The sequence below is a fragment of the Myotis davidii genome, unplaced genomic scaffold (assembly GCF_000327345.1).
Source record: "Myotis davidii unplaced genomic scaffold, ASM32734v1 scaffold242, whole genome shotgun sequence".
NCBI lineage: Eukaryota > Metazoa > Chordata > Mammalia > Chiroptera > Vespertilionidae > Myotis > Myotis davidii.
The window spans coordinates 141,122-164,074 of record NW_006295821.1 but is presented as its reverse complement, the minus strand read 5'-3'; the positions used below and the strand labels follow the sequence as shown (position 1 = coordinate 164,074).

The window sequence follows — 22,953 nt, the reverse complement described above, 5'->3', positions numbered from 1 at the left end:
CTGACCAAGCACTGCATTTCACAGCTTACTGCCTGCACACTTCTGTTGGCTGGCATCTACTGCTGTTGGATTGACAGGAGTCACTGAGGTGAACCCTGGGTCCAGGTGTGTCCTAGGCCTGGCTTTCAGACCAGGTCTCCTGGAAAGCCAGCCCACACTGGGCCTAAAATCTCTTGCTCTTTTGTGTATCTGACCAAAAGCTTATGTCCATCAAAACAGGACACACCATGCATGAGGTTTTCCTTAAATATTGGGTGAGTCTGCAAGACTATCACATTTTATATGCATTTATATAGCATCCCAGGGTCTTATTAGCTCCCAGGCAGACCGATCCTTTGTCCTCCCAGCCAGAGGCTCTTGTCACGGGCCGGGGCGTCTTTTGTGCACATTTGAGCAGTATGCCTGTTTTCTCACGGCAGTACCTGTCGAGCGGCAATGACTCCTGCCTCTTCCTTTTTTCAGTCTATGGATGGACGGCTTTGTGATGCTGTGTTTGAAGCCTTATTTATAGGCTGACCTATACATAAGGAAAACAAAGAGCAGAGGATTAATGGTGATAATCTGTGAATGTGAGCCTGGAGGGTTCTTACCGGACCTCACACACGGAAGATCCTTGCCCTGTTCCCACAGACGGCAGCCGTGTTATCACAGGTGTCCTCACAGGCCAGCCGGCAGCGGGGAAGCGTTTTCCAGGAGTCCCTGGTGCTCTTCTTCTCAGAGGAAGCAGTGTTTTCAGAGACGGCGCTAATGCTTGTATTCATGAGTCAGTAGCAGCCCAGCTATGAAGTCTCCAGACTTTAGAGAGCTTTTAGGCCCATGTTGTGTATAAAGAACCATGGAGATCGAGGGTCTGACACATCTAGTGGTGGCATTATTAATACATGTTAACTTAAATTTTATACAATGGAAGTCCAGTTTAATTTTGAACTCGATGCCCTTTTTCTCTCTAATGTACCTTTTAAAAAGAATTTAAGCGAATTGTGCTGGAATGATCTCCCCACATCCACCCACTCCCCCGTCCCACGCTCCCTTTGATGGCAGCAGACATCTCTGTGTCTTCTCTCTGAGCAGTTGGTGTGGCGGGTATTTGATATAAGTACCTGCCATCTGGGGCTCTTGTGGAGAATTTCTTGGGCCTGGTGTGACATGAGAGCATCCTCTTCTAAGAACAGCATGTGGCATGAGGAGGCCGTGCCCCCGGCACAGACGCCCACGGTTGGGTTGGGGGTTCTCTCTCCAGGGTGGGGCTCTTCCTCCTTGAGAACAGAGCATCCTTTGCTCCTGCAGGGAGGTAGGTGAGTCATCCTGGGGGAGCGCTGGGCTTTCTAAGGGCAGCTCCCGAAACAATAGCCAAAGGAGGAAGCTGTCCTGTTTTCCTGCAGCTCAGCTGCTAAAGGCATTCTCCACTGTGTCGGTTTGTCTCCTTCGTGCTGCTCTCTCACGATGAGCATGAATACTTCAGTCTCCCAGTGTAAACACAGGCAGATATCAGTGAACAAGCAAGAGGGACATCAAAATCTAAAAAGTGAATAATACCTTAACCTCACACAACCTCACACATGCACAATGACATGGAACAGCTGCAGCCAGACATCTGTGTCGCTCATGAGCACACGGGACACTGGGTCTGACCCTCGCTCCCCAACGAGACCGTAAAATCAGATTTAACATATCAGGAATGGGTCCTGGCCGCGTGGCTCAGTTGGTTGGAGTGTCGTCCGGTACACTGAAAGGTTGTGGGTTCCATCCCCAGTTGGGGCACGTATGGGAGGCGACTGATTGATGTTTCTCTCTCACATCCTCTCTCTCTAAAAATCAATAAAAACATATCGTAGGGCGAGGATTAAAAATATATATTAGGAATGGACACACTAACTAGGTTCTCTGAATAATCACACATATTTACATGGTGGGAGGTGAGTAATTTAAATGTTTGGCCTATTTATCTGTGCGGGCAGCAGAGTCACATGTCGTCACAAAGAAGGGCTCTTCCTCCTGACGCTGGAGGGTTTGTAAGAGGTGCCTGTGCTCCCCCTGTCCAGAGGGGCCCCGGCCCTGTCATCTGCTCTTCGGTGGGTCCTCAAGGTCACTTCATGGGGACTTTGGACGGGGTGGGCAGTCAGGGTCTTCTCCCAGGGGATGGGATGGGGCCTCAGGGTTTTGGTGTGCGTGGTCCCATCACTTAACTGCTGCTGCTGTCACAAATACCCACACACGGCGGCTTAAACAAAGCACACTTATCTCCTAGTTCGGGAGTCAGGCGTTCAAGACCAAGGTTCCTCTGGAGGCTCCAGCGGAGAGACTATTTCCTGCCTTTTTCCCAGCTTCCAGAAACACCCACATTCCTTGGCTCGTGGCCCCGAATCACTCCAACCTCTGCTTCCATCGGCACATTTCCTCTTTGCCACTGAGCCTCCCGCCAGGATGAGCTCCCCATCTCGAGGTCCCCAGTTTATCATGTCTTTGTGGTCCCTTTGTCCACATGAGGTGGCACATCCACAGGTCCTGAGGACCAGGCTGCGGGCCTCTTTGGGGGCTGTTACCCAGGCCATCCCAATGGATGACTCGGTCACTCACAGGCGTGGGCTCATAGGCGTCCTGGTCCAAGCTGTGGTCGTAGCTCAGGTGGGGACCCCTGAGGGGCTGGTTGGCCTTTTGGTGACAATGACAGGGTTGCTTGGGCATGCAGTTAGAAACGTCCATGTTCAACTTCCCTTTACTCCCCCTCCCCCTTCCGCTAACAGAATGCCCGGGGCTCCCAGCATTGCTGCCAGGGGGCTCTGGTTGTGCTGGATGCTGCCCTGCTCTCAGGTCTGCCCGGGGGAGAGAAGTGGCAGAGCTGCTAAAGGACCTTCTGAGGGTCTAGTCTGTTGGACATTGGACATATGTATGGCTTAAAGTCATACATCAAAAAAATGAAGTAATTGTATGTTACTGTTCCATTGTCATTAAAATAAAATGGGTGCAGTCACTGCCATGGTCTGAGTGTGTGTCCCCCCAAATTCCTACATGGCTGACGGGATGGTGTCAGGAGGTGAGGCTCTGGGGAGGTGGCTAGGTCACAAGAGTGGGGCCTCCTGAATGGGATGTGTGCCCTGGGACAAGAGACCCCCCCACCTTGTGAGGGTGCGGGGAGAAGGCCCTAGAAAGGAGGTTCTCTCCTGAGCCCGACCATGCGTGCCTCGCTGTCTGACTTCCAGCCTGCAGAGCTGTGAGAAGCACATCTGTCTCCAGGCCACCAGTCCTGGCATTTTGTTACAGCGCCTGAGCAGACCATGACAAGCACTAATAGGAAAGTGTGTAGAGGTGCTTTACACCGTGTGTGTATTTACTGCTTCATGCCTGCAGGAGCATGTTTCCAATGTGAAATCTTTCCGACTGGAAGCTGGTCTTCCCCATGAGGAGGCCCACAGGCCTGACACCCCCAAATGACCTGCTCAAGGTGCACAGCTGGGAGGTGGCAGGGCCGCAGCCAAGCCTGGCAGCATATTTGGATAAGCTTGGAACCTGAGGAAGCCAGTGCTCTGGGTCCCTGTGAGCAGGAGGGGTTGGTGTCCCAGGCCTGGCAAGGCACCGCCCACCATAGGCCCTGCCCCGCCACGAGGCCCTGCCCCATCCCAAGGCCCATCCTTCCAGTTCTCATTTTCATGGTCCCAGCAGAATGGGACCCAGGTCGGGGCTTCCCCTGCCACTTGCCCACGGTGCCCCAGAGCAGCACTCAGCCGGGAGAGGCTTTTTATTTCTCACTAGGGTCCTTCTGGAAGGTCACTCCTATGGCATGAGTCCTTGTCCCAATCGGTTAGAGGTCATGTATGGCCTGCCAGGTGACCTTTGTGAAGTTTCCGTAAACAACCCCGTAAATGACAGAAGCTGTGTCCCTGCCTCGCTCGGTGCTGTGACTAATGGGGAAACACACTGATTTTGCATTTCCTCTTAGAATTCACTGTGAATTTTTACAAGATGACGCCATTGGTACGTCTGCTCCTCATCTCTAAGGGACTGAGCTCTTTGCTGAGCTCAGGAATGGCTTTTCAGAGCCTGTCACCGGCTCCGAAGAGATCACAGCTTGGGGAAGCAGGGCCTTTATCCGTGGTTATCTGATGAACCTGAGCCTCGGGCCCCTCCACTGGGAAATGCCACAGGAGATCAGGACACTGTCTGTTTCAGTCCCTGAGCTCTCTCGGGGTTCTAGCGGATGTGGCTCTGCCCGCATTAGCCCCTTTGTTGCCCTAACAGAGGGGATCTTGTTGATATGTTATTCTGATTCCATACTTGTCTATTGTTTTTGGTCATTTAAATAGCTGCAGTTTCATTTCTAAGGCTCAGCCCTGTTCACTTAAAAACTTCAATCTGAATCTCTTCCTGCTCCACCCTCCCTCACCCTGAAGGGGCACCAGAGGCATGGGATGGGGGTGAGGACTGCTCTTCACTCACCACCCTCCCTCCAGCGGCTCCTGTGTTGGGGCAGGGACGGAAGGTGCCTGCACACATGCACGCATGCACACACTCGTGTGGCTGACCTGCCTGGCTGTCTCCCCGAGTCCTGTCTTCACTGCCCTGCGCGAGACCCATGTGTGGTGGGTGGTGTGCCAGTCCCCCTTGGAGGCCTCACTTCTGGCTGTTGCTGGTGGTGGCCACCTTCTCCTGATGCCTCCATGCCTGACAACCGTCTTCCCAAATCTCAGCCATGAAGTTGCAACCTGGGCACGTGCCCTTGACCGGAATCAAACCTGGAACCTTTCAGTCTGCAGGCCGACACTCTACCCACTGAGCCAAACCAGCTAGGGCCCATGAAGAACTCTTAACCCTGTTTGAGTGGCTGTCCCTTTTTTGCCATCTCTCATGAGCACTCTCCCCCCCAGTACTGAGATATAATTGACATATAATGTGTTAGTTTTGGGTGTGCAGCGTGATGATTGATCTAGGTGTGTAAGAAATGATTACCCATAAGGCCAGCTACCACCTGTATCATGCCCCATAATTACCATTTCTTTTTTTTTTTTGTGGTGAGAACATTTAAGATCCTATTAGCTGCTTTGAAGTAAGGATACAATGCAGTATTGTTAGCCATAGTCACCATGCCTACGTTAGGCCTCCTCCCTAGGCTCAGGGAGGAGAGCTTTCATCCCTGCTGGGAGGGAGGGAGAAGGGAGTCATCTTCCTGCACTGCACTGCCCCTCTCTCCGGGGCCGGTCTCTGGGCCCACATCTCTCAGTGAGTCCCCCACCAGGCAGCTGTTCCCACACACCTGTTTTCTGAATTCAGAATTTGGGCCTCATTGTCTTTGTCTTAGTGAAATTCTGGGCCGACAGGAAGAATCCCACCTGCCATGCCATTACTTACCTCAGACCTAGCCCATGCCTGGGCCTGCGCTCCTCTCCTGCCCACCTCTGAGGTGCGTCCCCTCCTCTGAAGAGCTGAAAGCTATTTGCAGGGAGAGGAGAGGGAGGAAACCCACTGTGAGGGCCTGTCCTGGGGCTAGGGCTTCTGGGGTGTATGGTCCCTGCAGGAGGAAGTGCCTCTAGGAAGGAACTCAGCAGCAGTGACCGGTTCTGGGGTGTCGTTAGTGTCTTCAGCAGCTGGCAGTCAGGGATTGAGGTGAACAGATTGGGGTAGGGCTAGCAATGCTCAGGGCCAGCCCTGCAGGATCCCCATGCTGGGCATCAGAAGCTCTGGAGAACTGCAAAGAAGGCACCGCTATGTCTGAAGCCCAGCTTGCTTTCCCTGCCACCATCCCTCGGGGCCTGAACCAGGGGAAGGTGTCAAAACATGCCTGGAGAGAAGAGGCTGGGAAATGAATAAGCAACCTAATTAGCCTGGGTGGGCTGGGCGTTTCCAACAGTAATTTAGCACTGAGGACATTAATTTTCCTGCCTGCAGGGAGGGTATGTGTCACTTGATACAGGACAAGCACATTAGGTTTAAGATTCAGTTTATCCTACACATCCACTCACCCATCTCATCCCAAAGTGCGTAAGAATTCATCTCCAAAAGCCCATGGGGCCCAGGAGTTCTGGAACCCCAGCCAGGTGGCCGATCTCTCGCTGCACCCCCTCCCCTTAGCATCTAACACCAGCTTGTGCCTGGGACACAGGCATCCGCTTTGAAAGTGCCCTTCACCTCCCAGCAGCTCTCATCAGCGGAACGCCGTGTGGGTTTTCCCGTGTCCACATGCAGTTCTGTTGTCCAGGGCACGCCGCGGGGCGTGTGAAGTTCTGCAGTGGAGGCCTGCTCCTCCTGCAGAATTCTCAGCTTTCCTACGGTGGCTGTGATGTCTGGCAGAGTGTCATTCCCACCAGGGGAGCCGGAGGTGAGGGCTCTTGGATTATTTTTGAAACCTCATCAGCCATCTCAGAATTTTATATTCCCTCAAGAGTTCAACTAGAGCAGGTGTGGAGACTACAGTGGCTGCCCAGCAGAATGGAAGGGTGGTTGGTGAGGAGAGCAGTCACCACCGATGTACCTACCATCGCCAGCCCACCATCCCTTATGAGTTGTCCTTAGCTAACCTCTATTTTTCTAAGCTCTTGAGACACTGTTGGGGTTTGAATTGTGTCCTCTAAAAATATATATTGAAGCCCTAACCCCCAGTGCCTCAGAATGTGACCTTATTTGGAAATAGGATCATTGTAGATGCAATTAGTTAAGGTGTGGTCACACTGGCGTAGGGTGGGCCCTGACCTGGTATCTTTCTAAGAAGAGGACAGAGAGACACACAAGGGGAAGATGGCCATGTGACTGGGAGATGCAGCCACAAGTCAAGGACTGCCTGCCTCCACCAGAAGCTGGAACAGGCACGGAAGGACTTCCCCTGCAGGATTCAGGGCGTGTGCCCTGTTGACACCTTGAGTTCAGACCTCCAGCCTCCAGAACTGTGAGAGAAGAGCTTCCTGTCGTTTCAAGCTGCCCAGTGTGTGGTGCAGCATTACGGCAGCCCCAGGACACCACTACACCCTCCCTCTTCAATCCCCAACACTTCCACCACCGTCCCTGCTCCCCCCAAGGACACCGTGGGCACCAGGAGGCTTGGCCTGCAGCCTGGCCTGGAAATTTTGCACATGGCGTTTTGTTTAAACAAGACCAACGTGGAGGGAAGGCGATTACTCAGGCCTCCACAACTAGAGCTGAGATTTGGCCTGAACAAGTGTGCCTTTCGAGGAGGAGGCATGTGGCCTGACAGGTGTGACCTCAGTGCTGTTAAGCTCCAGCTCGGGGCGAGTGCAGCTGGGCAGACAGCTCTCAGGCACAGTGTGTCCAGCCCGCACCTGCTCCTCTCCGTCTGCTAAGCTTCTGGGGAGTGGCCATGGGACCACAGGTGTTTCAGTTACCCAGTTTGTGTGGGGCTTTGAGATGTGGTTTGTGCCGCCTTGGCGCTGGTGTGAGCGGCTCGTGCCTCACTCTAGGCAGTGGTCTTAGGTAGTAAGTTTTGAATTTTTTGGTAAGTTTCTAAGTTTGTATTTAATTTTAGGAAAGAGAACCCATGCAAGCTCTTAGCAGCACTGGTCTTGCCCCCTGCGGGCCAAGGGAGCCCATCAGGGCCCCTCCAAGGCGAGCTGCTGAACACAGCCTTTGTGTTTGTGTGATGAGGATGCATGTTAACACATGTCTTCCATGTAAACATTAGGTACATATTTCAGAAGCTTAAAAAAGGCTATGCCATTGCCCTGGTCCATGGGGCTCAGTTGATTGAGCGTCATCCCCTGCACCAGGAGGTTGCTGGTTCGATTCCCAATCAGGTCACATGCCCAAGCTGTGGGCTCTACTTCCCAGGAGGGGGCATGCAGGAGGCAACTGGTCAATGGCCCTCACTCACTGATGTTTCTCTCTCTCTCTCTCTCTCCCTTCCTCTTTCTCTAAAATTAAAAGACAAAACATATTTAAGAAAAAACCCAGCTGGTGTGGCTCAGTGGTTGAGCATTGACCCATGAACCAAGAGGTCACCTGTTTGATTCCTGGCCAGAGCACATACCAGGGTTGCAGGCTCCATCTCCAGTAGGGGGCATGCAAGAGGCAGCTGATCGATGTTTCTCTCTCATCGAGGTTTCTATCTCTCTACCCCTCTCCCTACCTCCATCTCTAAAATCAATAAAAACAGACTTTTTTTAAAAAAAAAGCTATGCCCTTTGCTCTGTAATTCTACTTCAAGGAATTTAACAGAGATACAATCAGACATGAGAAAAAAACATTATGCCTGTGGTTGTTTCCTTTTGTTTAATCATTATGATAATCAAGAATTGCTTTAAAAATCTGATTAAATTTCAAAACACACACAAGGGAACATTTACACAGCTGTTAAGATCATGTAGAAGAGTAGCAGCATGAAAAAAGTTTGAGTGAAAAATTTGTTATAAACAATATATATTATTACAATTTATATAAAAGTACATCAGGATTAAAAAATATCTCTACATGATGCTATTAGAGCTATTAGAGTTTATTTTTCATATTTTCTAAAGTGAACACAATGATTCTTGTACTCACACAAAAATACATGTTATCTTAATTTACTTGTTGTAGCCATCAGAATCTAATGATCACTTGTATATGAGAACTTTAGTTCAAGTCAGCCATCCTATCAGATTTTTCTCAGCAAAAGGACTTCTTCCAACTAACTACCCTTATCTACTAATTGTCCATTTAGAGTTTGTGTTAATGTCAATTCCAGACATCCTTACCGGAAAAGCCATGAAAGAGTCAGAACTCCAAGCGTTCCGTCTCTAGTTTCCCCGAGACCACACACCCCAGGAAGGGACTCTGAATGCCCTCCCTCGCTGTGTCCTGCGGGACACACACTGAGGACTGCATCTGAGGTGGTTTGCCTACCCTGCATCTTGACCTTTGCTTCTGTTCTGTTTCCACTGAGGAACAGATCCAAACAGTACCACACAGTGGCCTGCAGACCAAACTGTGAATGCCTCTTCTGGGGGCTGTTGCTCTACATAATGCGAAATTCTTTAAACAAACAAACAAACAAGGAGAGTGGGGGAGGCTCAGGAATCATGTCTAGTCTGGGGCTTGCACAATGCCCAAGGGGAGAGGAAATGCCTGGTCCCCATGCTGAATCCAGGAGAACTCTTATCCTCATGCCATCTCACTCATGTTTTTACAAAACTTTATTGAGGGAATAATGAACAAATCTCATTGCATACACTTTAAAATGTACAGTATGATGATTTGATATGCATTGTGAAATGATTACCGAGTTCAAGGTAATTAACACATCCATAACTCTTTGTGTGTGTGTGTGTTCAGTGAAAATGCTTAAGGTCCACTCTTAATAACTTTCAAGTACACAATTACCATATTATTCACTGTCCTCGCCCTGTTGCACAGTGGAGCCTCAGATCTCATTCATTTTATAACTGGAAGTTTGTACCCTCTGACCCTCCTCCCAGCCCCTGGCTACCACTCTTCTGTTCTTCTCTGTTTTTATGAAATCAGCTTTTCTTTTTTAGATTCCTCATATAAGTGAAACCATGCAGTATTTGTCTTTCTATGTCTGTCCCCGCCCCCTTAATGTCATGCCCTCCAGGCTCATCCATGTTGTCACAAATGGCAGGATTTCCTTCTTTTTTTATGGCTGAATAATTATCCTTTGTACATATGCACCATATCTTCTTTATTCATTCATTCCCTGAAGGACAGTTAGATTGTTTCCATAGCTTGGCTATCACGAATGCTGCTGCTGTGAACTTGTGGGTGCACACATCTCTTCAAGAGACTGACTTGGTTGCCTTTGGAGACGTACCCAGAAATGGAATTGCTGGATCATATGCTGGTTCTAATTTTAATTTTTTGAGGAACCTCCATAGTGTTTTCCATACTGGCTGGCCTGACTTACATTCCCACCAGCAGTATGCACGGATTCCGATCTCCCCACACCCTCACCAACACTTGCTGCCTCTTGTCTTCTTGCTGACAGCCATCCTAACAGGTGTGCGGGGGCACCTCCTTGTGGTTTTGATTTGCGCTTCCCTGCTGAGGAGTGGTGCTGAGCACAATCCCGTCCTTCCACACTGTGTAGTGGACTTGGCACAGTCATTCCCTCTCACGTGTTCTGGGTGGATCCTGCCTTTGGTTTGCCGAGTGTTCTGCCCTGGGTTAGAGGAAAGGTAGCTGGTGGGGGTCTCAGGTGGGGGTGGGGGAGGTCATCCTGGGTGCTGGGTGGGGACGCTGCTGGGCCCGGCGGGTGGGGAGAACAAGGTTGTCAGAGAGCGAGGTGACGTGCTGGGTTGAGAACAGTGGTCAACAGTGGTCTGGTGGCATCTCCAGTGTCTATTTCTTCCTGAGCAGCCCACTTCCCCCAACCCGCATCCTGAGAACCTAAGGCCCCTGTCCATTTCCTCCCCCTCTTCCTCGCTCCTCACCTCTCTCCAGGCCCTGCCTACTGTGAAGTCCTGTCCTCAGGGACTAAGGATGAAGCCTCCTGGCCCAGGGCCCCTGCTGCTTTTCAGGAGGAGCCCTCTTTATTACATAAAATTGGGTAACATGGCTACTTTCCCTGCACCCCATGCCTCTTCAGGAAGGTCACCCTGTCTCTGCAGCCCCCCAGCCCCTCCCCTCAGACTTGAGGACTTGGAGGACCAACCCCATGTGTCCCTAACACGACATAGCTTAGTGTGGCCTGTCTCCGAAGTAGGTATAAACGGAGTTATACTTTATGTATTCTGTGCAGCTCACTGTTGTAGCTCAACTGCTATAAACCACCTGTTTCTACTGCTGCATGGTCTCCCACTGTGTGACCACAACTCACCTATTCATCCAGTCCGCTGTCGATGGGCTTGTGCTATCTTCAGTCCTCCTCGCCCCTCCTATCTTTCACCCTTTTCTCCCCTCCTCCTTCCTCATCACCTCCTCTCCCTTCTTCTTTGCTTCCTTCCCTCTGCCTCTTCTCCTCTCCCTCCTCCTCCTCCCCTCCCCTCCTCCTTCTTCACAATTGTAAGCAGCTCTGCTGCAAGCATTGGTGCCCACGGACACGGGTGTGCATGTACCAGAGCTTGTTGCTGGAGAGGCTATGCACCTCTGACTGTCATACAGCGTCACCTCAGTTCCCGAGGGAATCGTGCAATTGACACACCTTCTTCACCAGCTTGTTCACCATCTGCCACCAGGGAGGTGTATCCTTGTTAGTGGCCGGCTCCCATTTGGAGCGGAAACCCCATGCGGGCAGGGAGCCCGCCTGCCTTGCGAGGCCCTGCACCTTGGAACCAGGATGGGGCCTGGCTCCCAGCCCCTCGGGAGTTTTCAGGAGACCAGGCGCAACCCGAAATTCCCCAGCTCCAAGATGCCTCTTGTCAGAGGTTAGGCCTCCTCCACACCCCAGCTCAGGAGTGAGGCTGTGCTGTAAATGGTTGCCAATTTCTTCATAGGGCCATTTCCAGGTCTCCCCCTTTTCCTTGCTGCCCGCCCCCACTCCCTTGATGTGGGATAAGGCCGTGCAGGAAATACGTGCATCCTCGCTTTCCATGGCCAGCGTCCAGCTGCACCTAGGCCTGGCTGCTCCCGTCTCCTGTTACCTCTCACAATGGCAGGTCTCCGCTTCCTGTCTCCCCCACCACCTGGAGATCCCCCACCTGTCTCACAGGGGCTCCTGGTTTCTCAGAACCCGGACTGCACACCCCTCCAGCTCTCCTGTTTCTCACCTCCCTTTCATGGCTAACTTTCCGGAACAGTTGCTAAGAGGATGTGCTCGGTCTCCAGGTATAACATTACGTTCCACCTTCCCACCTGGGCACCGTCTGGCTTCCCGCAGAGGACGAACAGGCATGTCCTGCTTCTCCTTTCTGGGAGGGGGCGATGCAGTGCGGAGAGCAGGCCTGTGCTCCTGGGACACGTGGGCTAAGAGTCTTCATACTGCGTTGGCTTTGGGGCCTCACCTAACTGTCCCTGTTCAACTGTGAGAGACACTGGGGACAACATTCCAGTTGAGCTATGACATTTCTCTGAAGCAACACTTGTTTTCTGGGCTGTACTTGTACACACCTGAGTTTGAACCCAGCCTCTGCCACTTACCAGCTGAGCAACATGGGGCAACTTACTGTCCTTCTCGCTGTGCCCTATTCTGTACAGCAGGGTAAAAATTGTGCCCATCTGCTAGATCCTTGTGAAGATTAAATCAGTTCACACCAGGTGAGTTTAGGAGGCGCCCTGGAACTTAGCAGTACTCAGTAAACTTTGGGCAGTATTTTATCATTGTTATACTTTTGGCAAGTAGTAAAAGATTTTTATAGAAAGCACCATTTGTGTTATAGTGTAAGAAGTGAGTGAAGTTTTGATAGAGGTTGAGAGAGAGTAAGAGAGATTGAGAGAGAGAGAGAGGAGAGAGAGAGAAGGGAGGGAAGGAGATTTATTTTAAGTGACTGGCTCACACATTGTGGGGGCTGGTAAGTGTAAAATCTACAGGGCAGGCTGCAGGCTGGAGACCCAGGGGAGCGCCCATGCTGAGTTCCAGTCTGAAGTGAATGTGGAGCCAGAATGCCCTCTTCCCCTGGGGAGGTCAGTCTTTCTCTCTTGGGACCTTCCACTGATTAGAGGAGGCCCACCCACATTAGGAAGGATGATTTGCTTTACTCATAGTCTACTGATTAAGTTGTTAATCCGATCTACAAAATACCCTCAAAGGAACAGCCAGAGTAGTGTTTGGTTAAACGTCTGGGCACTGAGGCCTGGCCAAACTGACACATAGGAGCAACCATCACAGATGGTGGCAGACTCCACCTTGAAGCAGCGCGGGAAATGACACCAGCCAGCGGTGTCTCAGGGTCCAGGGAAGAAGCTGAGTGTGTGAACGGGAGTCAGTGAGAGCAGAGTGGACAGGTTTTGCCCTTGTCTTTGCTTTGCTTTTGGTTTAAAGATGGGATAGACTCTCACAGGGAGCGGTTCTCAAAGTGTGGGTCAGCAGTGTCCCCATCACGTGGGGTCCCTGTTAGAAATGCACATTCCTGACCCCCCAACACCAGATCACAAACGCTCGTCATCTGGGTTAACAAGCCTTTGGGGGCAATTCCAATGAGCCTCCGTGTGAGCACCATTGAGTACACTCTGTGCTGGAAGAGGTGGGGACCAGGCAAGGGGAGGAGGTGGCGATATCTGGGAGAGCAGATGCCCTGGCAGGTGTGTCTGCAGAGGCCTGCGGGACTGTGGCCTGGGGGCTAGTTTTGGCCAAGGACAAGTGTGGGTGGTGCTGCCTCAGAAGGGGTGGGAAGGTGGATGCACTTCACTTTGGGGAGGAAAGGGCCTGCGTTTTAGGACACTCTGTCAGGCGACTTGCCTTCCTGAAGTCAGATGCAGGTAGTTGTGATGGGGAAGGGGGATGAATGATTGTCAGGCTCAAGGGGCCGTAGCAAAGCTGGGTCTGGCTTCAGTGAAGGTCAGACCAGGACATTTGTCCACAAGGAAAAGGTTCACTGTTGGCCCTGCGATGATACCTTTCCAGAGACCCCTCCCCTCATTGGACACTACCCTGAGCCATAAAAAACTGCTGATATTCAATGGTGTGTTTTTTAAAATATGTCTTTTAATTGATTTTTAGAGAGAGGGGAAGAAAGAGGGAGAGTGAGAGAGAAACATCGCTGGGGGAGAAACATCAATTGGCTGCCTCCTGCATGCTCCCCACCGGGAATCAAGCCTGCAACCCAGGCAGGAGCCCTGAACCGGAATCGAACCTCTTGGTGCCTGGGTCAATGCTCAACCACTGAGCAACATGGGCCGGGCTATTCAATACGTTTTCATGTATTTTTAAAAAAGCAGTATTTTTTAGTTTTACCCCACACCTTCCCTGTGTGGTTATCACACCTTCACTTCATGCTGGATGGTTTGTTTGCACATCTTCCCTGACCCCCAGACTCCTGAGCTCTCTGAGGGCAAATGCTGTGTCACCTTCATCTTTTTACCCCTCAGCCCACCTGGTGGTGCCTGACAGTCACCACATGGAGATGTTGGCACACCCATTGCATCGACATGCATGGCAGTTTGAATCGCTGCCACTCCTTGCTTGAATTCCCCAAACCTTTCATGGAAATAGGCACTTATTCCTGAAATTCTGCTGTAAGGAAGAGCATGCTACCTGTCATGCCAACTGCAAAAGATGGCAAGCCCCCAGGGTGGGAGAGGCCCCATGCAGGGCCCACCCGCGTGCACACTCGTGTTCTTGCATGTCCTTGGGATGTGGCAGCCCGAGCCTTGCACACATGACTCCCATCTGCGGGCACTGAGGTGTAGAATGCACGCGGTGGCTTCTTGCCAAACATGGTGAGCTCGGAGGGCCTGCAGCGCGCTTCCCTCCCCGCCCGCGTCTCCTTGGGCAGGCGGCGCCGCAGCGGGGGCAGCCGGTCCACCCGGCCACCCGAGGACCCTCTAAGGACCCCAGGACCCACTGACCTGGTGCTGCCCGGGCAGCATGCGGCGGCGCGGGGAGGGTGCGCTGCGCTGCTGCGGCCTCTGCACCTGCCCAGGGACTGCCGGAGGTAAAGGGGGGCGGGCAGGTTCGCGGCCGCTCCCGCTCCCACAGTCCCTCCTTCCTCTCCGGTGGGGGGAAGGGGCGCAGACAGAGCCCAGGCTGGGAAGCGGGGGCGGGGGCGCCTCGGAGTGAGAGAGAGCTGCGGGCCGAGATGCACGCGGGTGCACACTCGGGACTGTCAGGTGACTCGTGGGAGCACACACTAGGGTCCCAGGTGCTGGGGTTTTATTTTTATAGCCAACTATACCTGAGGCAGAGGTGCAGGCTCAGGATGCTGAATCTATAAAAAGAAAAACAACCCTGTCTTTCAGACAGAAGCAAGGGAAAAGCCCCCTGGGTGAGCCCCCAGGGCAGCCAGAGAGTGAGGAGAAAGCCCTGATGGGGTGGGTGCTCCCGCAGGGTTCCTTGGTGACCTTGGGGGTGGATATTTGGGGCTCCCAGGTGGACTTGGGTGTGCACACTCGAGGCTTCCAGGTGATGCGGGAGTGCAGGCGCCAGGCTTCCAGGTGACCGCACGGTTGGGCGCAGACAGAGCCCAGGCTGGGAAGCGGGGGCGGGGGCGCCTCGGAGTGAGAGAGAGCTGCGGGCCGAGATGCACGCGGGTGCACACTCGGGACTGTCAGGTGACTCGTGGGAGCACACACTAGGGTCCCAGGTGCTGGGGTGGGTGCTCCCGCAGGGTTCCTTGGTGACCTTGGGGGTGGATATTTGGGGCTCCCAGGTGGACTTGGGTGTGCACACTCGAGGCTTCCAGGTGATGCGGGAGTGCAGGCGCCAGGCTTCCAGGTGACCGCACGGTGCACGCGGAGCTCCCTGGTGGCTGCGGGGACAGCCTCGCAGCCGCGCCCCCTCCCCACCCGTGCTACCCCACCCATGAAGCACCTTCTGGTGCAGAGGAAAGCAGCTGCGGAGGACCGTTTTGTTCTGCCGGAGGATGAGGTTTTGGCTGAGAAATGAAGAGATGGCTTTGGAAGAAATGGTGCAGAGATTAAATGCGGTTTCCAAGCACACTGGTAGGAGGAGCTGCTGGCCTTGAATTCTATGTTCTTAGGGACATGCGTCTAATTTTTGTATAACAGCCTTCATTTCCCCCCCTTAGCAGTAATAACAGGAAAGAGCAGGCATGATGGGCATTTATCTGGCAGCTGATAGGTTTCCATGGACAGTCAGCATGATTTTATTCTGCTGGGATCGTTAAAATGATTGCAGATGGGTGCCACAGGCGAGGTCCCAGGTTTGCATGTGGAGCGGTTGTCTGAAATCTTCTCATTCAACCTTCATTTTAGTCGCATGTGCAACCATAGCGATGGAGAAAGCATGAGTATTCGTGGATGGAAAATAATTTGAGCCAAGGGCTTTTCGAGCCTGGCCTGGGGATGGTGGAGATACCAGCCCATTTGGAGGAGGAAAAATCCGGATTGATCAGGTGGTGCTTTTCTCCACCCCATGTAGTTTCACCTACGACAATTGTTGGGAAATGGTATGGGTCAAGAGTGGAAGGAGAGCATTGTTGGACGTTGGTTTTCTGTATTAATTAAAAGATGACTTAAAATAAGCCTCTAGAAGCAATTAAAATGGGTTCGTTTAGATGTAAGAAAAACCTGAGCTGGCAGGGTCTTGCTCTTGGCTTTCAATCAGTCACATATGAGTTGCCCTGTGCGGGAGGAAGACACTCGGCATTAACTAGTTTTCCTTCCTTGGAATGAAGAGGAGAGAACCCGGTATAGTTAAAAGTGAGTTGCCACATTTTTGCCTGGTGTTGTCCTACGTTATGTTATATATCATCACCTTGTTGTCTAAATAAGACTTTCCAGCTATGTGGTGTAGATGTGGTATTCTTTCTTTCCTCTTTCTTTCCCTCTCTCTTTCTCCCCCTCCCCCCATAAGTGGAAGACCCCAGTGGCTTTCGAGAGCAAAGCAATGCTTAAATCGCCATAAGCATCATTGTGTGTGACACTCAGTTTGCAATGGTGACTTTTGTGATTACAGCTGCTGGACTTATTGTATACGGGTCAAAAGAAAATAAAGCCGTTTTACGCCATCTGGCCCTTATTCATAGAAAGGTAGCGAGCTCCCTTTTTCTGGAACACGAGTCGCCTTTTGCTGGGTGCGGGGTTTGGCATGTGGCTGAGGTGAAGGGCGCAGGGGGACCGCAGCTTGGCGGGCGGGCTCCCACTGGCCCTGGAGGGGGGGGGCAGCTCTTCACACCCTCCGCATTGGCCTGGAGTCGGAATTACAGAGTGGGAACCGCTCCAAGAGTGATGTCACTCCCTAGTGCGTGGGGAGGGAGGTTTTTCCTTGAGCTCGGAAAGACGCATGTGCATTTTGAATTGCTAGGAGTCTATGTCTGAAGAGCTGGAATGACATTGGCCACTCACCTAACGTGTATTGCGGGCCAGGTCCTTAACTTGACCATGGACTCATTCTAAGCAGAAACTCCGAAATGTGTGTCCTTTGACACATCTGCGCTGCCAGCAACTACAGGTTTCACCAAGACTCTTAAGTCCAGGACAGCAGATGCCTGGCTTTATGAATATCCAATATCATTTTGTTAGAGGAGAGGACCCCTGCTTTTCTCCCATGAACACTGCCTCTTCCTTCATTACAAATCCATTTTTCACCCATTCTGCATGTGAGGCAGCCCTGGACGGGAGCTGCGAGACATGACGTGGGCTGGAGGGCTGTTTGCCGTGCTATATTGACACAGTGCCATCCACCGAGCATGGGGGTAGGGGTGTAGCTCTATGTAAACCTACTCGCCAGCTCAGGTCTAAACCCCAGGCACTTCCTCTGTAACAGAATGGCTTTTACCTGGAGGTCGGAGAGTTGTTCCACCTCCAGGGTGATTTGGGATCAGTGGCAGGTGTGGGCTGGTGGTGCCAGGACATGGGTCTGCATGTTGGTGTAGAGATTCAGAGCAGGGGGCCTGACCCACTCAGGACAGGGTCAGAGGGGAGGGCCTGGGTTCAGCGACCTTCGTGGCTATTTCACCTGCACAGAGTTGGACCTTTTATGGCTCTGCCCTGAACTGACAGGCATTTTATCTTTGTCCACTGTCCAGACATGCTGCTGCCTTATTTTCACTTCACATGTATATGTTGCTCCCACTCGGCAAGGACATACATTATCTAGTAACCTTGTACATCTGGTCGGTGAATCTTACCTCTTTCTTGACCTTGAGAATTTAAGTTGCATATACACTTGAACCTGAGCTTTAACCACAAGGCCAGGAGCACTTTCCAGCGACAAAAGCTCCCTTCTGTGTGGTAGGGCTTCTTTTCTAGCATTTTCATTATTTGGGTTTTCTCTTTATATTTACAGTAATTGGTGAAAAAGGAATAAAGATTTGAGGGAGAAATGCTAATGGATCTAGTTGATTCAGGCATTTTCCGAATGCAGAACAGTCATCCTCGAACTAGAACATCTGAATCATCTGGAGAGAATCATCACAGATTCCTGGGCCCTACTTCCAGAGTTTCTGATTCAGGAATTCTGGGGCGGGGCCCGAGAACTTGCATTTTTAAATTCTCAGGTGATGCTGATGATACTAGCCCAGGAGCTACATTTGGAGAAGCACTGCAATAAAAGTCTTTAAATCTTGTGCCACCTTCTCCATTAATTAACCTTGAGCAAAATATTAACTCCTATTATGGATGAATGGATGAGGGTGGATGGGTGGATAAATGGATGAAGCTGCATACGAGACTAAAAGTAGAAACTGTATCATATATTGAATTTGTAATCCCCCCGCCCCCAACCCTTGCCCTGAGGACTAACAACTTTTAGCTCTTACATACCCTTGGTTTGCATCAGAACATGAGTGTTGAGGGGAAGGGTGCTGGTGAGTCTGCCTCACTCCTCTGTTTGGAGTTCAGCCATGACACTCATACTCTTTGGCCCAAACATCTTCCTTCCCACCCGCTCTGTCTCATCTTCTCATCTTCTCCAGTAAGTATACCACCACCAAGAAGCTCACTTTCAACTGACACCTCAGCTGCTAGCTCAGACACTGGAAGGATCGGGATGTTGTTGTCCCATCTGGTACTATCATCGCAGCAACATTCGCGTAATGAGTGTCCACCCTTCAGATGTGTCCCTCTTAAAGAACCCAGGCATCCTGCAGTGGTGTTCTCTGTGCCACATCCAGATTCAGATGCAGGGAGAAGTGAGACTCTTTTAGCGAGTTCTGTTGCTGAGATCTCTAGGGAACTCTGAAGTCAGACAGTGGAGGTAGCTTTTGTGACAGACCTGACCTGGGGCGCTTCTTTGGAGTACACATAGATGTTGTTGGATAGAAAGGATGAGGAAATAGAACAACAAGCCCCAATATGTAGACAGTGCTCTGTGGGAGATGATGAGGCCACATTCTTGTCTTTATTTTGTGGAGCCAGCACCCTGCATAAGGGATTCTAGTTCTTTGTGTTCTGGGTTTTCCTAAAGAAACTGTTCAGTGCTGCAGCTGTTAATTGTTACTGTCCTGATGGAAGCCCCTGGGGTCCCTTGGTCCCCCACCTAGGACAGCCTGGCCCTAGCCGAGGACATGCCCACCTCTGCCTGTGTCATCCATCCCCCATTTCTGGCCCTCGGAGAGCTCTGCGCTCTGGTCGTCACTAGTTTCCTTTGGGATTGTGTCCTGCTCCTGGCAGAGAACCCCCTGCACACCTACAAGGGCTCTGGTGCCTGGCTTCCTTTCTTACCCTATTGGCAGGGCTTGTTGTGACTCGTCTGCTTCAGGGTCCTGATAATGCTCACCTGCTCCCTCGGGGACCCCCGCTACTGATGCCTCGACATGCGGTTGGCATCACGGGGGCTAACCTTGCCCATTATCTCTGTACCAGCCCAAGTCCTGCAGCCTTGTGAGGAGCCCGGTCCCTCTGGCCCCCCAAACCCCAGTCAGTCCTGTGAGGGGTCTGGCTTGGTTAAGACATGAAAATGAATAGTTAACCCAGAAATTCCAAAACACAACCTAAGAACTTTTCTGTGTAAAAATGTGTACAAGCTTTTGGAAGAATCTTCTGTGCACAATGCGGCTACTTGGGTTTGCATTACGGAGTCTGGGCGTCCTTGTTGTATGAGGTTGGGACAGCATGGAGGCTGGGGTGGCCAGTGGGGAGGAGCCGGAGTGAGAGCAGAGGGGTCATGCCGGTGCACTCGTCACCCCCGGCTGCTGTAACAAAGGCACCATGGACTGGGCGGTTGAAACAACAGGCCTTTATTTCTCACAGTTCTGGAGGCAGGAAATTCGAGGTCAAGGTGTCAGCTGGGCGGTTTCTCCCAAGGCCTCCTTTCTTGGCATGTAGACAGCCGTCTTCCTCCTGTGTGCTCACATGGGCATCCCTCTCGGCATGTCTGCATCCTAATCTCCTCTGATCAGAACACTCGTCCCCTTGGATGAGAGCCCCCAATGACCTCGTTTACCTGAAGCACGTCTTTCAGGGCCCTGTCTTCAAATACAGTCGCATTCTGAGGTCCCGGGGTTGGGACTTCAACGTCTGGATTTCAGAGTCGCTCAGTTCATCCCACAACTGCCGGATGGCTTGTGAACTGTGGGACCACAGCTCCAACCTCAGCTCAGGTCCTGAGGGGAATCGGAGGCCTTTGAGACATTTAAGCAGAACTGCGATACGATCTCATCCTGGTGTTTAAAGGCTTGTCTGGCTGCTTATTGAAAAGACAGAGGGAGCCATGTGAAAGGAAAGCCCCTGGCCAGGTCCAGCCCAGGAGTTAGACGGCCACTGGGGCCAGGGTGGCAGGTGGCAGGTTTGCAGGTGGCAGGTGGTGCGGACAGCGGGGGTCTTGACATGTTTTGAAGGTGGGCTGACTGAGCTGGATGTGGGCAATGAGAGGAAAAGAGGAGGGCTGTGATGCCCGTCTGCCGTTACCTGAACCACCAGGCTGCTCACTGCTCTCTGGCCATAAGCCCTCCCTGGGAAGATGGTGTCTGGCTGAGACATGCTTAGTGTGGCAGCAGGTTGGGGGCTGCAGGACCAGGCTATCATGAATGAGCTTTCAGGGATATGAAGGTTCCCAGGACATCCTCACCTGAAACTGCCCGATTGCACCTGTCAGAGGGAAGGATGCCTCCGAGGCTGGCTCAGCAGGGGTCGTTGGTGTGCACATTTCCACACAGAAATGTTCAGGAGCTTTAAATGCAGAGATCACAGCATCCGGCAGCAGTAAACTCCGCCCAGCATGGTCTCCATCGGGAACATTCGTGCCCACCCTGCCTGCTGTCTTCTCCTCAGCGATGGAATTCTTAAGACTAGATTTTTTCCCCCAAAATCCATTTTTAAAAAATATGTTTTTATTAACTTCAGAGAGAGGAAGGGAGAGAGAGAATGAGAGAGAAATATAAATGCTGAGAGAAAATCATGGATCAGCTGTCAGAAGGCATCCCCCTTCTGAGGATCGAGCCCAAAACCCAGGCATGAACCCTGACCAGGAATCAAACTGTGACCTCCTTGTTCATGGGTCAACGCTCAACCAATGAACCACACAGTCAGGCTCAAATCCATTAAAAAAATGTTGAGTCCCTTATGAAGAAAATCATACAGATGAGTGACATTGACCTTGATGAGGGATCGTTGAATATTTTGTGATGCGTAATTTAGATTTCTGATTAGATAGGTGGGAACTATTTTTAAAAGAAACAAATAGCTTACATAGGAAATTTGTTATGGAACTTGTTAGCAGAGATTCTGGAATGAGTTTTGGAGATTCTGAGCATAAAGAGACGTTTGTGGATGAAAGTAGTCATTTATTCTTATTTAGAATTGCCCATTGGAGGGTGACTGGTTTCCTCCATCTAATGCAGGGTCCTCAGGGTGTGGTCCTAGACCAGGCATCACCTGGAAGCTTGTTATAAATGCAGATTCTCAGGCCTGGCCCAGCCAGGTGAGTGGTGCTCCAAGTGAGGCTCACACAAGTTTGTGTTTTTTGGGGGGGAAGGGATGGGGGACGCCAAAGCCAGGTTAACGGGAAGATGAAAGCAGGACACTCTGGTTCTTCAGTGGACTCCAGTGAAAAACAAGGAGGCACTTTGTGCCTGTGCCACCCTGTCTGGAGCTCCTGCTCACCCTTCAGTTAATACTGGGTCCTCCCTCAGGAACCAGCTCAGGGCCACTCAGGTGAGGCCTTCTTCCTTGACCCACCTGGCTTTGTGATTCATGTGCTCCTGTGCCCGCACTCCTGGGTGCAGTGCTGTCCCCACTGCACTGTCTGCTTGGTGGCTCCTTTGCCACATCCATCAGTTCACTGAGTCTGCACGATGCCCTGGCACTTACATGTGCTCCGTATGTGTTGGACCGGCAAAGCGTAGCAAGCACATGTTGATGTGAATTGAGAAATTGTGGCACGTAGATGAAACATTGAAAGATGAAATATTTGTGAATACTTTTCTGATTTTCAAAAAGAAAACGTGTTATTAAGAAACTACGAATTTTCCCTTCACAAATGATGGAAAAATTATGAGTCCATAAGGAAAGTGATCATCTTCAGCTACCAGCAAAGATCTAGTAAACTCTTAATAAACTAACTTTTATGAGAGTGTGAGAGTGAAAGTCAAAGGCACTTCATGTTTTGGTGTCTGGATTTTGAGAAAGGCTTTCTTCACATCCTGTGTTGTCCTCCGTGAACGAAGAGGAGGGAGAGTGACCATAGGATATTGAGATTCTTTGGGTTCCTTTTCAGCAACATTCACTCTCCCCTTCCACTGTGGGCAGAGCGTGTGTCCCCCTTTGACTTGTTCTTGGTCACCTAACTGGCCTTGGCGTATTTGGTGCTCCCATGTGTTTGCACAGTGGGCTTCCCGTTCCCCAGTGATCCCTCGTGAAACATACCCAGGGCAGTCGTGGCATCTCCAGCCTGGGTCCAAATGAGGCGTGTGGGGCAGAGCCAACCACACAAAGTTTTGAACATAAGAGTACTTATAATTTACTAGAGGCCCGGTGCATGAAAATTCATGCATTGGTTGGGGGGGAGGGTGGTCCCTCAGCCCGGCCTGCCCCCTCTCACAGTCCGGGAGCCATCAGGGACAGGAGGCAACCTGGCAATCAGGGAAAGGCGACACCCCATCACACCTCTGCTGCTGCCACTGCAGCAGCACAAGCCTCGGTCGGCCCTGGGCAGCTAGGGGGCTGAGGGACTGGGGAACTCTGGAGGCAGGCGCCCCGGCGGGGCTGAGGGGACTGGGCGCCACCATCTTGTGGCTGTGGGCGCCGCCATCTTTGAGGGCATAGCAGTCAATTAGTATATTCCCTCCTTATTGGCTGTGGGCATCGCCATTTTTGAGGGCAGGGCAGTCAGTTAGCATATTCCCTCCTTATTGGCTGTGGGCGGTGTGAGGGTCAATTAGCATATTCCCTCTTTATTAGATAGGATGTGTTACTGAACTGGTGTATAGCTTGTCATGCAGCAGTAGTATGGGACTTGCTAACTAATTCAGACAGTATGCTGTGAATAGTCAGCCAAACAACCAGCCATCCAATGGGAGAATA

At 51.5% G+C, this 22,953-nt stretch overlaps 1 protein-coding gene across 7 annotated transcripts in view; it reads left to right on the top strand.

Annotated features, from left to right (window-relative positions):
* MCF2L (MCF.2 cell line derived transforming sequence like) overlaps positions 1–22,953 on the top strand; it is a 188,318-nt gene that overhangs the window by 50,688 nt on the left and 114,677 nt on the right. For 2 of the 7 annotated variants that reach the window (XM_006770678.2, XM_015568425.1), the window contains exon 1: positions 15,303–15,471. The exons of 4 other annotated variants lie outside the window; for them this stretch is intronic. In XM_006770678.2, coding sequence (XP_006770741.1) covers positions 15,393–15,471 — 79 coding nt within the window. In that variant the 5' untranslated portion in view covers positions 15,303–15,392. Of the gene's footprint in view, positions 1–14,208; positions 14,466–15,302; positions 15,472–22,953 lie in introns of those variants that run through there. One more of the 7 variants, XM_015568424.1, reaches the window with a different exon arrangement.